The sequence below is a fragment of the Pelophylax lessonae genome (genome assembly GCF_965119305.1).
Source record: "Pelophylax lessonae genome assembly, chromosome: 10".
NCBI classification, from domain to species: Eukaryota; Metazoa; Chordata; class Amphibia; order Anura; family Ranidae; genus Pelophylax; species Pelophylax lessonae.
In genome coordinates, this window is record NC_138777.1 from 111,897,661 (window position 1) to 111,911,328 (window position 13,668).

At 39.2% G+C, this 13,668-nt stretch overlaps 1 protein-coding gene across 1 annotated transcript in view; it reads left to right on the plus strand.

The window, feature by feature from the left end:
• Positions 1–13,668, plus strand: part of ZNF423 (zinc finger protein 423) — a 394,330-nt gene that overhangs the window by 327,122 nt on the left and 53,540 nt on the right. The window contains exon 6 of the mRNA XM_082271171.1: positions 7,444–7,575. Coding sequence (XP_082127297.1) covers positions 7,444–7,575 — 132 coding nt within the window. The remainder of the gene's footprint in view (positions 1–7,443; positions 7,576–13,668) is intronic.

Consider the following 13,668-nt stretch of genomic DNA (forward strand, 5'->3'; position numbering starts at 1 on the left):
GGGAGATGCTGTTGCATACTACCTTGTGCGCCCTCTCATTCAGTAAAAATAGAATCTTCATTGAGTCTGGACTTTTCCCCTTTATGTGAAGTCAGCAAATCAGGAGTGGTGCCTACACTAAAATGAATTTTGGACTTCCCATAAATGGCACCAGGAAATACTTCTGATACGGTAACTGGTAAGGGATCATAAGTGATTGTACTAATCCACCTGAGCTAACATCCGCTTGTACAGATGGCGCTGATCGTGTGTGAATATGTTCATCATAATCCTTGGGATCATTTCAGTGTCAGAGTTCTACCCACACAACATCTCACAACACAATGCCGACAACTCAACAATTAGTAAAGAGGGGATTTAAGTGAATGCCAGAGTGTCCATGAGAAGATGTGTAGTGTGCCCAAGTCAAAATCTCCTTAGGCTCACTGTAATGGTTTTGCAGACAACAGAAGTATTCTACTAGTAAGATTAGACATAGCAACAAAAGAAACAGCAGAAAAGAGAAAATTCATACACTCTTGTTAGTCCTAAAACCAATCCCTTGCCTTACTCTCCCAACATTTGATTTTTGGTGCAGAGACCAGACTGTTTGAACTGTAACACCATAAACATGCCACAACAATGAGGTCCAGGCTGGAAGGCAAAATTGCAGCCTGTATCCTTTTTTTTTTTTTTGTTCTTTTTAAACACTAGAATGCATTGCCAGCTGTCAACATTGCAGACCAGAAACATCATGGTTGGCTATACAAGAGAGGTTCTTTGGGCAAACCATGAGGAAGGACATTCATTGGTTGCTTCTTTAGGGTAGGCAGCTGTTTCCAGCACCTAACAACATCAAAATACCCTAACTTAAGCTTGATTCCACTTCCAATGTCTTGTAACAAAAAAAATATATTTGGACTGCAGCTTGGGTTACTGAACAACAATGGAGTGAGTAGTTTCATATCTTTTAAGATTACAGGTTATCACTGATCTGTGCTGGGAACCATTTATGTGTGAAAGTAGAGAGTGAAAGATTACTTACATGTAATGCAGAGCTGTGCAGTCAGGAAAGAATGCTATATATACAGTGAGTAGATTGGCACTGGGAGGAAAGATACTTTACACTCTCCTTGACATATAGCTAACATGAATGTGAGTAATCTGACACTAGAGAGTGATTTACTTAAGTAAATGGGCTATTCACTTTGCCAGGGAAGTTACACTTTGCAAGGGGATTTAGCACAGACAGTAGTGAATGTGGGGAAATTTCACTTTGCACAGCATGCCCATTTATGTTTGTGGAAATACTGGCTTGCACATGATTGGATGTTGGACGTCCGCAGAGCTTCACCTAATTCAAGTAGCTCTGTGCAAAACTTCCTTGCAAGGTATTTTTGGATTTATTTAATCAACCCCTGGATCTCTTGATTTTGCACATGAACAGGAAAATGTGACACAATCACTGAGCAGTTTTTCTTCAAGTCTTCATGTTAGTTTTTCACTATAGAACAGTCTGTCCATATAGCATATGTGATGATAATATATTTAAGATTTTTTTTTTTTTTTTTTAGCATAACCGTGCTAAAGTGGGTTTTGGATATGGTTGTAGGTCAGGTTGAAGAAGGTTATAGAAAAAGACCAGATTTGTAGAATCTGACTCACACGGGTATGCTTTGGCCATATGTTTCACACATTTTTGCTTTAATATAATGATCCAGTATTCCCATGTGATATGAATACATAGGAGTCATGTCACAAATGAGGGATGTACTGTTGTATTTCCCTTTGAAGTACTGCAGACTGTGAAATTTAATAACTCGTACAGGGAAGAAATCATGGTAAGGTGTGACACTTGTGTACTGGCCTGATAATTTGACCAGTGTTAGTGCAATGTTATATCATTCTACCACATACTTTAAACTGCAAAAAATTAGCAATAACCTGTGGCCCTTTTTGGATAAGAGCATGATCAGTTTGCAAAGTGAATTCTCACTTTACAAACTAACTTTCAACTTGCTTAGCGAATTAGGTGAAATTCAAGCTATAATCTTATTTTTGTAAATATTCCGTGCTAGTGGCTTGTATTTTTTGCAACATCATTTTGTATCACTTTCATTAAGCTTATTCAAATGTCTTTGTAATGTGAGTGTGCTATATCTACCTACACTTAAGTGTAAAAACAAAAATTGCAATGTGGGGACAGGGGCGGGATTTTAATGGTACTGTCTGAGACTAATAGAAATACATAGACCGATAAAAGTATACAATTTTTATTACAAAATCTGATGTAAAAAATACACATACAAAAAAGGAGATAACTTTTAAATCATAACGACAAAACTATATTATGAGAGGCATGTAAGGAAGGCTATATAACATTACATCTTATTAATGGCAATCCACACCAGAGGCAAACCAGTCAATGACTCAATGTGTGAGTTCAATTGCTGGGATCTCTAGTGAGCATATGCCCAATACCCAACATGTTTTGCGGTGATCCGCTTCGTCAGGGGCATAGGATGATGTAATACCAGGAAATATGTATTGACTGAAATACAGAAAGAAGAAAATGTCAAACTTGTACAGTTACAGATATTGCTTTGCGAGGTTATACAAAAATTAGTTGAAACAATATATACTATCATAATATCTGAACTGTAAAACCGAACAAATCCCCACCTGGATAATGGCCGTCACACGTAGGCCGAAAGAGCGCTCAGAGGCAGCACACTTAAGGCTACCATAAGGCTTCATGCACATTGGGCTTAAAAAAAATGCCAGTTCTCTCATCTAGAGCATTTTTTGTACACAGTTTAGGCGAGTTTAGGAGAGTTTTGTGTTTTTTTTCAGCCAGAAAGCTCTAATCAGAAATGCAAACTAGAAGGGTTATTTTTCCTGCCTCTAAGCATTGAGTTTAAAATATACCTGTAATCGCCCTAATGTACATAGACGCATTGGATAACATTGAGCTGCTTCTACAGGCAGAACACAGTGATTTGCTAAGTTTACTAAGGGTCCATTGGCATGGACCCTTAGTAAACTGGCCACATTGTGTCATCACATCAAATAATTGCCATTTTGCACCAAAGGACTCAAAAGCAATGTGGCATTATGCTGCAAAGCGATATTTGGATAAAAAGGCACAAAATAAGATGCAATTGGGCTTTGTGTCGTGGAAGTCTAATGATAGCTGCTTACGAGTGACAATCCTGAGCATGAGCATTATGATTTGAGGAATTTTTTGCATAGTGTATGAAATTGGTTGAGCACAGCTTTATTATATATCACTATATAATTTTGTATCACAATCCTGAGCATGACTGCCCGTTTCTACATTCCCAGTCATTAGTGAGCTGTACACTGGCACAATTAGAAAAGCAATTGATGCATCAGCTAAATACTTATTATTAATTACACTGCATGCCCATCAGGAGGTTGCTGTAATTGACACAGCCCGTAAAATTGTAAGAAATGCTGAATACATCTGTGCTTTGTCACAGATTTCCATGGATCAAAAAATACAAAGGAAGCACGTTTATTGGTTTTCCCTCCTAGTCTTATATTAGTTTTCAGCTTGACGTGTGCAGACAGAGGTCTATTTTATAGTATTATATTATGCCACTTGGTATGCAGTATATTACCATTGTGGACAATATATTTTATTGAGCTATAGAACAGACCGTATGTAAATGTATTCAATGCAGTAGCACATGCCAGCAGATTGCTTTTGAAAAATGAGTGTTGTGTAGACAGTGCAGCAAGGTCAATGCTTCACTAACAGGCACTAAATTATGTGACTCAAAAAAATTATACAAATTCCTGCCTTTGACATCTCAAGACACCGCCCAGGTTTCACCTTCAGAATTCACATAATTGGCTCTGATTCGTATCTCTGCCCCCTCCCTTCTAGACCTTTATGGAAATAAGTAGTTGTCTGTCAAGGATCAAATGCTTTTGCAGACAAAAGTAGGTAGTGAGAACATTACAGGATACTATCATCTCCCCATGATACTTGTGCACAAAGCTCTCTCTGTGCCTCTTTTGGCCTGACATAGTTTCAGCCTGACAGAATCCAGCAGGCCTGCTTGTTTTAAACAAGAGCACATCCTATTATTTTTTTGCGTAGTGAAGTGGAAAATGAATGCTTATTACTCTGCTATCCATTTTTTTTTCTTCTTTTAAACATAATCGTATCGGCATCAGTCAGTGCTAATGGATGACGTTTAATTTTCTTGTTGGTTTTACAATGAGGGGTTAACTGAAGCCAAGAGAATTAATTCATTTACTATTGAATTTGCAGAAATAAACACGATTGTGCAATGTTTCTGTGTCCAAATCAGATTTTCTGATCACGAAGAAAAAAAAATACAAATTTCACTTTTTATTGGCACAGCACTGGCATCTAGAACATATCTGACACAAGTAAAAAATAAACAATGCTTTTATTGCTTTCCTTTATGTCAGTCAATTACATAAAGTTCATAGATATCCATTATATGCCGTAAATATAATTTGTATATTGTTAAATGTGAATTCGCATGGGCTGGGTTCTGTACCTTTTTAGAACTTATTACATTGTTCTGTGTTTTCCTGCACAGCTTTATGCACACATCATTTGAAAAAAAAAAAAATGTATGTAGTAGTATGTTCAATGTTACAACTCTCCCAGTATCTCTTACTTTGTATAGTGTCACAGAAGATGATAATGCTTTAGAGGATATAGTTAGATTTGCCTAATGTAAGACATTTTTTGCTGATTTGTACTTTTTTATCTGGAACCATAATAAACATATAAAGTAAAAGCTCAGAGGTCTCCAAAAAATTGATTGAACCTTTGAAGCATTTAATAATCAGCTTAAAAAATTGCTTTTCTGTTATGTTGAAAACCCCTATATATGCATTTGTGTTTCTGACCTAAACATAGTTGTAAGCAAGTGCAGTTGGCAACCAGTGATCAATGCTGGAAGTTTGTTTTACATATGAATCCCATTCATTTTCATCATAAAGCAAATATGTAGACACCCATAATAAACTCTTGTGCCTTGCTCGTTCTTAGAAGCAGTCTTCACATTATCTCTGACACTGCCTTGTCGCTGAAAGAAAATAAGGGATGTGTTAGGATGTCATAGGCACCTATGTGTTCATAAATAATTCAGTAGGCCTCCTTTGTGAAATGTGTGTCCAATGTGTGTCCATTCTCTTTTCTACACAAAGCTCTCTGAGAAGAGATAGCTCCTATGTAGAATTAGATTTTGTAAAAAATTAAAAATATTTATCTGAGAATTTAGTTTAAGAAAATGGCATAATATTAATTTTGAGTTATTTTTTTTCCAAAGAAAAAACACGTTTTATGGGAGAATTATATATTCCTTAGGGAAAGTCTTCAGAATGCCACAAATCATCTGGAAGTCAAATTATATATATGTATATATATATATATATATTAATGTATGTATGTATGTATGTATATATATATATATATATATATATATATATATTTTTTTTTACCAGTGATTAAAGCCACAATAAAGAAAAAAAAAAAAAAACGCTAAAGCCGTCAACTTCATACAGATTGGCCAGTGGCACAACTGTTTTATAGTATAGTTTGTGAGCTCCTTTTTTTGCAGTACCGCACTATATTGTCATAGACATTTAATAAAATGTCAAAACAGAATGTACAAACACACTTCAAAATTACAATAAGACATGCCCTGAACTTCCTCCCATCCCCACATCACAAAATATTCCCAAAATTATCAAAATAAAGTCTTCAGGTATTTATTAGAAATTAGTCAGCCTCAGGACTGGATGTGAGTACTTACAGTAAATAGGCAAATTGAACGAACCTTTTCCTTAAGGGTGAACAGCATTCATTTTTGTTGGGTCTGCTAATGTGCCCTTTTTTTCCTCCTCCTACCCAAGTGTGCATTACAGCTATTCTTTTTAAATGGTTGGGTTGTTTGTCTTGCAAACCCTCCCTTTTAATCTGAACGTTGCTAGCTTTTTTACCCATTTTGGGCCTGCTAATGGGTCCTTTACCTCTTCCTCAAGGGTGTAGAGAAACCACTTACTTTTTTACTGTTGCTCCTTTGTCCTTTTCCTTATCCTCCTCCACTAATCTTGCAATATCTTCACCCACTGGCTGTGAGGAGTTGGTGAAAATTCTATGTGGCTGCTATCCACAGACCTGGTCTACAGACCTTATTCCCATGCCCAGCATCTTTACATCAGCTTTGCCTACCCCCCTGTTTATGCCTTTTTTGGGGCCTTTGCTATACCACAGCATCAGGTACTTGGTCACCTTTATTTGTGGCAGAATGCAAAAATATTTTGCACATAAATGTATCCCTGACCTTCGACAGCATGTGGAATGCCAGGTGGAAGAGGAGCAATACATAGAGGAGGGTTGGTGTGCAGGCAGTCAAGATAAGGTTGGAACGTTGTGTTGATGGTGGTGAGGAAAAGGGGTGTTGTGGTGTTGGCAGTAAGGAGGAGGGAGAAACTGCTTCCAATTCAAAGGTAAAATCCAATGATCTACTTCCATATTCCAAGAGGGAGCACAAAGTGCTTCAATCTGAAAGTGCATGGCAAGGAAGCACTGTGGCACATTTCCTGATGGTTGCAGGATCTGCCGCACTGGAGGCAAAGCTGCAGGGTGAAACCGAATGCCATAGGCTTGCCACCCTCCCAGAAGGTGGCTTTGGTTCCACACTTACTAAAATATTCAAAGATGCTATTCGTGTTTAACATGTCACTGAATTCTTGTGTGCAACCATGGTATGCTCCAATGTACAATCTTTGTATTTGCACTACAATTTACTGTAATGTAGCAATATACAGCCTTGGGTATAGCATGTTTTGGTGGCGCTCTATAGTATAGCAGCAGCTATCTCTCCCTGCAACGATGATGTTTCCCCTGCCTACGCCAAGATTCAAACACCCACTGACTGTGTATATTGTATGACTGACTGTAAATATAGCACTGTTTAGTAGTATAGCACTAACTATGTAGTGCAGTAAACATTCTGTGATCTCTCCCTATCTACTCCATGTCTCTTCCAACACACATTGACAAAGGGCTTTTTGGGAACACTGATTTTTATAGGGAGGGGAGCTGGAAGCTTATCCCTAATGTTTACCTACCACCATTTTTTTTATCAAATCTTGTTTTACTTGCAATGCACACATTTCAACAAAGAGTTAAATATATTGTGTAACCTGCAATTAAAATTGCCTGTGTAACCCTAACCCAAATTATATATTTGGCATCTGTTGGATAATGGCAAAGTTAGATCTTTAAATATGTTTTCCCCTTAATTCTTGATCAAGTTTAATTATATTGATATACAGATTTCCAGAAAAGTGAATAGTGTTGAATGTTTGTGCTTTGGAGCAGAATGCTGCATTTCAGATACTAATCTACTGTATCGCTAACAAGTGTGTTTCATTTGAACCTTGCAGAGGAAGGAATCAATCATGAGTGCAAGCTGTGCAACCAGATGTTTGACTCTCCGGCGAAGCTTCTGTGTCACCTGATTGAACATAGCTTTGAAGGAATGGGAGGAACATTCAAATGCCCTGTTTGTTTTACAGGTAAGTCCACATTTTATTTTTGTGCTAGGCTTGATTAATAATAATGAATATAATGGTTGGTGACCTGACTTTATTGATAATTGGAACTGTATTCTCAGAATCATTTAATTAGATACATGAATTGCTAACAAATTTACTTTTAATGAGCAGGCAAATGCATCAGTTTCTTTTCTAAGTGTTAAACTTGCAAGCTTTATTATCACCAGCAACTAGGACTATGTAGTTAAACAAGTCAATGTGCCTCGCTGTGTCATTGATGATCACAAATGCAAATAAAACTGAAAAAATCAAATGTATCACTATCCACATTAAATTAAAAAAGTTACAGTAAACAAGTACATGCAATCAAAGTGCATATATAGGTGTCCTTTTATGAAACCGAGATAAGGAGTGATCCTGCTCATTTCTGATCTTTATTAGTTTATGAAACAGAGATGATCGGGGGAGAACATGTTCTCCGCTGATCATCTCTACACATGGAGAATCTGTCATTGACAGACACAGAAATGGCCAGGTTATAAAGCTGCGATCTCCGCACTTCACTGGTGATCTGGGTCAGAATTCACACTCCCAGATTCACCAGCCTGGAGGTGGTGAATCGGGGGAGAACTGAGGGGGAAAAAGGAAGATTATCCAGTTCCTTCTTCCTCGTTCACACCCCCGAACACAGTAATCATGTCCCCCTGCCATATTTATGTATGTATGTATGTATATATATATATATATATATTTCATGTGTGATATATATAAAATATATATGTGTGTGTATGCAGTATATATGTAAATTTATGTAGGGGGACTAATTCTTTTATTAACATTAGTGGGGGTCGAACGCACATGTACTCAGCAGTGATAATCTATCACTGCTTTTTAAACGGTTTCTCGTACTGTAATCTCGCTTTGCCTCACGAGATTACAGGCGGCCCTTTCACTTGTACACAGATCTCGGCCATTCTCCGAGGAAAAACTTCTCCTCTGTTCACCCTGTGAGAACTGAAGTTCACCGCTTCATAAACAGGGTGCCAGAGGTGATAATTTTCCCCGGAGAACTGCCGAGAAGTGAACGGTGAAAAAAATTCACAGTTTCATAAATGGACACCATAATGAAGTGAACAGATGAAGTGATTCTAAGCAATCATATGTGAAGTCCATATAAATCCTTTGTAGTATAGCCCCGACAACCAATCGCCCGTTATACAAGTGCTTCTTATTCCATCTGCTGTTTGTAGTGCTCGGTAATTATAACGATGTATCACCACACTCGTGCCCCCCCTTTAGGTAGATAATCACCTCAGACTGTGTGACCTCACATTTAAGTTTAGTCATATAGTGCTTTTTAGTCTCTACAGGGCTAGAGTAAATACAATCTAGGTCTCCATGTTCCTCCTTCTTCGTGCCATTGCCTCACAGCATGCCAATACCATCAGAGAGCATATATGCTGGAAAAAAATGCCAATAGTGCTTATACCATTAAACCATATGCCTTTATTAAAAAAAACAAAAGGAAAACTACTCACATTTACCTGGTGCTTCCAACGCACCAGACTATACATGCTTAATACTCTTTATTTTATATCTCCTTGACACTGCTCAAGCCGCACAAGTTGCATATGCCAGTGACTCCACACTAGGTCCTGGTGCTGTGACCATCCTGTTTCCCCTCCCCTATGCGTTACGCCCTAGGGTAACCTGGCTTCCTCAGGGGGATTCCTAGTCATATGTAGTGTGACTGCGTCACACAATATCCCTCTTAACACTTTAAATCCTGAAGTTGGCTACGCCTCTGTAACGAGACCCACTTTCACTGTTTTGACTAAATAATAATTAAATTTAATGTCCTGTTCTGTATGGGTGTGATTGATAATAATGCACATTTCTAGCATTCTTTTACGGTATGTAATCCCTATATAAGCAAACTTGCATCCATCCGTATCTGTCCCCTTCTGGTCCACTCAGTAAAAGTCCAACAGAACTGAATGGACCCAAAGGGGGACAGACATAGGCGGATACAAGTCTAATCACATCTGACCACCCATAATGATGTGTTGCTGTCTGCGTTGTAAGCACAGATCAAAAAATGAGTAGGCAGACCGCCTGCGCACAAGGGATCCCTATATGGAACATGTCTTCACTAACATTACAAATATTACCCCCAGTCTTAACGCAGATTCTTCTGCTTGTGATTGGATAATGTTTGAATTGCTATGCTGCATGCAGTTCAGCTGTGCAACCTTTACCTAAATATACAGTATAGGCCCATAAAACACAAGTTTCAAGACCAGTACACAAAATTTACTGTTGCTCAGTGCCGTCTTTATGTAGCCTTAAGGCTTCCTCTTCATTTTTACTGTTCCGAACTACAACACATGCTGGGGTTTAAGAAATCAGATAATGTGTTATCCAAAATGTTATTATTGACTCAATATGCAGTACAAAAAAACTATCCACAGTCCAGCTCAATGTGTTTAAAGGTTAGGTAATATCCCTGCGCATCATGTGTGGGAGATTTCCCCCAGATAATAACGACAACAGAGCCTTAAGCAGCCACCAGTTTTTAAACTAAAACAAAGGGATGCGGTGGATAAAGCCATCTGTGAACACTGTTATCATTTCTTTTCATATTAACTGCTTTAGTGCAAGTGAATAACCCTAGTTTAATTAAAACAGTCTAAAATATGTAAGGATAGTAAACCTTTTGAATAAGTTCTCCATTTTGCCCTGGTTCACAATGGTGCAATTTAGTATGCATTCCAGAACACATGAAATCACATGACAATTAAAATAACATGCCTTTCTATGGTGGCTGTTCACACAATATGCAGCTTGAATGCAATACATTTTAAAAAGAGTCCTGTGCATGTTTGGTGCAGTGCAGTGCGATTTTTTTTTTTTTTTTATCTCCATAGTCTAATAGAAAACGCATATGTGTTTACCCACTTGACCTCCGGAAGAATTACCCCCCTTATTGACCAGGCCATTTTTTGCGATATGGCACTGCATTACTTTAACTGACAATTGCGAGGTCGTGCGAAGCTGTATCCAAATAAAAGTGATGTCCTTTTTTCCCACAACTAGAGCTTTTTTTAGTGGTATTTGATCACCCCTGAGTGTTTTGCTTTTTTGCACTATAATCAAAAAAAGACCCAACAATTTTGGAAAAAAAAAATATATATATATATTTTTTTTACTTTCTGCTATAAAACCTATCCATAAAAAAATAAATCTTTTTCCTTCATAAATTTAGGCCAATATGTATTCTGCTACATGGTTTTGGTAAAAAAAAATCCCAAAAAGCATATGATTGGTTTTCACAAAAGTTATAGCGTCTACAAACTTTTGGATTTTTTTTTTTACTAGTAATGGCGGTAATCAGTGACTTTTAGGGGGACTGCAATATTGTGGTGGACAATTTTGACACTAACTGACACTTTTTGGGAACCAGTAACATTATTACAGTGATCAATACTAAAAAATATGCACTGTCACTGTACTAATGACTTTGGCTGGGAAGGGGTTAACATCAGGGGTGATCAAAAGGATTAACTGTGTGCCTAGCCAGTGCTTTTACTAGGGGAAGGCATGGATTCATGTCCCTGCTTTGCAGAAACACAGGATCTATGCCTTCCTTACTGACAGACCACTATTCTGCCTCTGTAACTAATGATCAGTGGGTGCCTGTGTACATCGAGTCAATGGTACCTGCCACTGGGCTGCCCTGCCCGGAAGAGCCAGGTCATGTATATATTCATTATTCGGTGTACAGGTGCCGCCCTGTAGCAGTAAAACTGCTATGGGGCTGACCTGAACTGGTTAAAGACTATGCAAATCCAGTGCAGTTTCTAGCAGGCTATAGTGTTTTTTCGAGCTGATTTCCAGAGAGATAGAAAGAATTATAACTGGTTTCAAATCGGTTTGGAATTGCACCTGAATCTGCATAAAGTCATACTGGACATTATCCTTAAAAACCTCAGTCAAATTGCACAGCATAAGTGTAAACCTAGACTTACTACCCTCTGCTAAACATTCATCACAGTGGCTAAGTTGGACCTTCTCCGAGCAGTACTAGGGTTGCCTGTGTAAATCCCAACCATGGCACTACCTGCCCAGAGTTTGCATGTTCTCTCTGTGCCTGCGTGGATTTACTCCGAGTACTTAGGTTTTCCTCCCACACTCCAAAGATTTGCTGGTAGGTTAACCGGTTGCCGACCGCCACAAGTACATATACTGCGACGGTCAGCCCCGGCCAGGCAAAGTGACGTATCAGTACATCACTAGCCTGGGAGCCAATAGCGGGCGGGCGCGCTCCGGCCTCCACTCGTTCACGGACACCTCCGAGCGTGTCGTCCGCTGTGAAGGGAGAAAGGCAGGCGGCTAATGTAAACAAAGCCGTCTGTCATTCTCCCCTGTGTAAAAGCACTGATCCAACGGTCCTGCCATGTAGGACCGTTGATCTGTGCTGTTACACACACAGCCACATCCCTGCACAGTAAGAAGCATGCCCCTAGGGACACACATAGTCACTGCATCTCTAATAAAGTTAACCCCTTCCCTGCCAGTGTCATTTTTACAGTAACAGTGCATATTTATAGCACTGATTACTGTAGTAATGTCACTGGTACCCCCAAAAGTGTCAAAAATGTCAGTCAAGGGTCCGATCTGTCCGCCACAATGTCGCAGTCCCGCAAAAAAAAACGCAGGTCGCCGCCATTAAACAACAAAAATTACAAAAATCTTTCCCATAGTTAGTAAACACAATAACTTTTGCGCAAAATCGCTTATTGTGATTTTTTTTTACCAAACATAGGTAGCAGAAAACAATTTGCCAAAAATGTAAAAACATTTTGATTTTTACATTTTTTTTGGGGAATTTCATATAAAAAAATTTGAAAAATATTGTTATTTTTGCAAAATTGTCGCTCTTTTTTTGATCATAGCGCATGATCAAAAAACCGCACAGGTGATCAAATACCACCAAAAGAATGCTCTGTTTGTGGGAAAAAAGGATGTCAAATTCGTTTAGGTACAGCGTCGCACGACCGCGCAATTGTCCGTTAAAGTCACGCAGTGCCGAATCGCAAAATACCCCCTGGTCAGAAAGGGGGTAAAATCTTCCGGGGCTTAAGTGGTTAATTGGATACTGTCTAAATTGTCTGTAATATGTGTATGTATGAATGTGAGTTAGGGACCATAGATTGTAAGCAACTTGAGGGCAGGGACTGTCACTATGTGAATGTACAATATGTATATATGTACAGCGCTGCGTAAATTGACGGTGCTATGTAAGTACCAGTAATAAAGAAAGTCATGGCATAATATAAAATGTGTTGCCTCGAGCATTCTTTAAATGTCTATGGTTACTGACACCTGTATTGATAAAGAGATTAATGACTTCTGTATCACAGAGGGTGCAGTGATTCTGGCCTTACAGACATGGAATGCCTGTGCCCCTGATATGATACCAGTGTTTCTCTGTCGCTCATTGACAGACGTAGTCTTCTTGATTCACAAGAACTGGGTTATGTTGTCTCCGCAGGAGTAGGACTAGGCAGAAAAGAAAAAACGTTCTGGCTCCACCCTAGGGGCAGTCCCAGAGGGTATATCCTCCCTCTCTCTGCTACAAGGCATCAGTTTTTTTCTGTCTAGTCAGGAGTAAGGACCTAAGTTCCTTGCTAGGATCTCTGGCATAGGAGGTATAATCCTACCTTAATTGTAGTGTACCTCCTGCAGATCGATAAACCGCCATTTAGCAGAGATGCAGGTGGATGTGCTGGGAAAAACTATTTTGGCAGTCCGCCGCCATTTTGCCGTAGACCGGGTGCATGAATGTCCTCAGGTCACGCCGGCCGCCATGTTTTTGGAGTCTATTGTCTCCTGTATGGGGGCGGCCATGTTTGATGAGCCCAGCTACCTCGTGGAGAGCTGGGAACGCCGGAAGGCGTACACAGGGGGCGGAGCCACGTCCTTCTACCCGGGAAAACTAACACAGCTCTTTCCAGTCTGTAAAAGACAGACGCTGACTGCAGTTGGTTGGAAACTTCTCTGCATCGGGTGGTGAGCCTTGAGGGTCCCTCTCTCTCTCTGTGGGGATCGAGA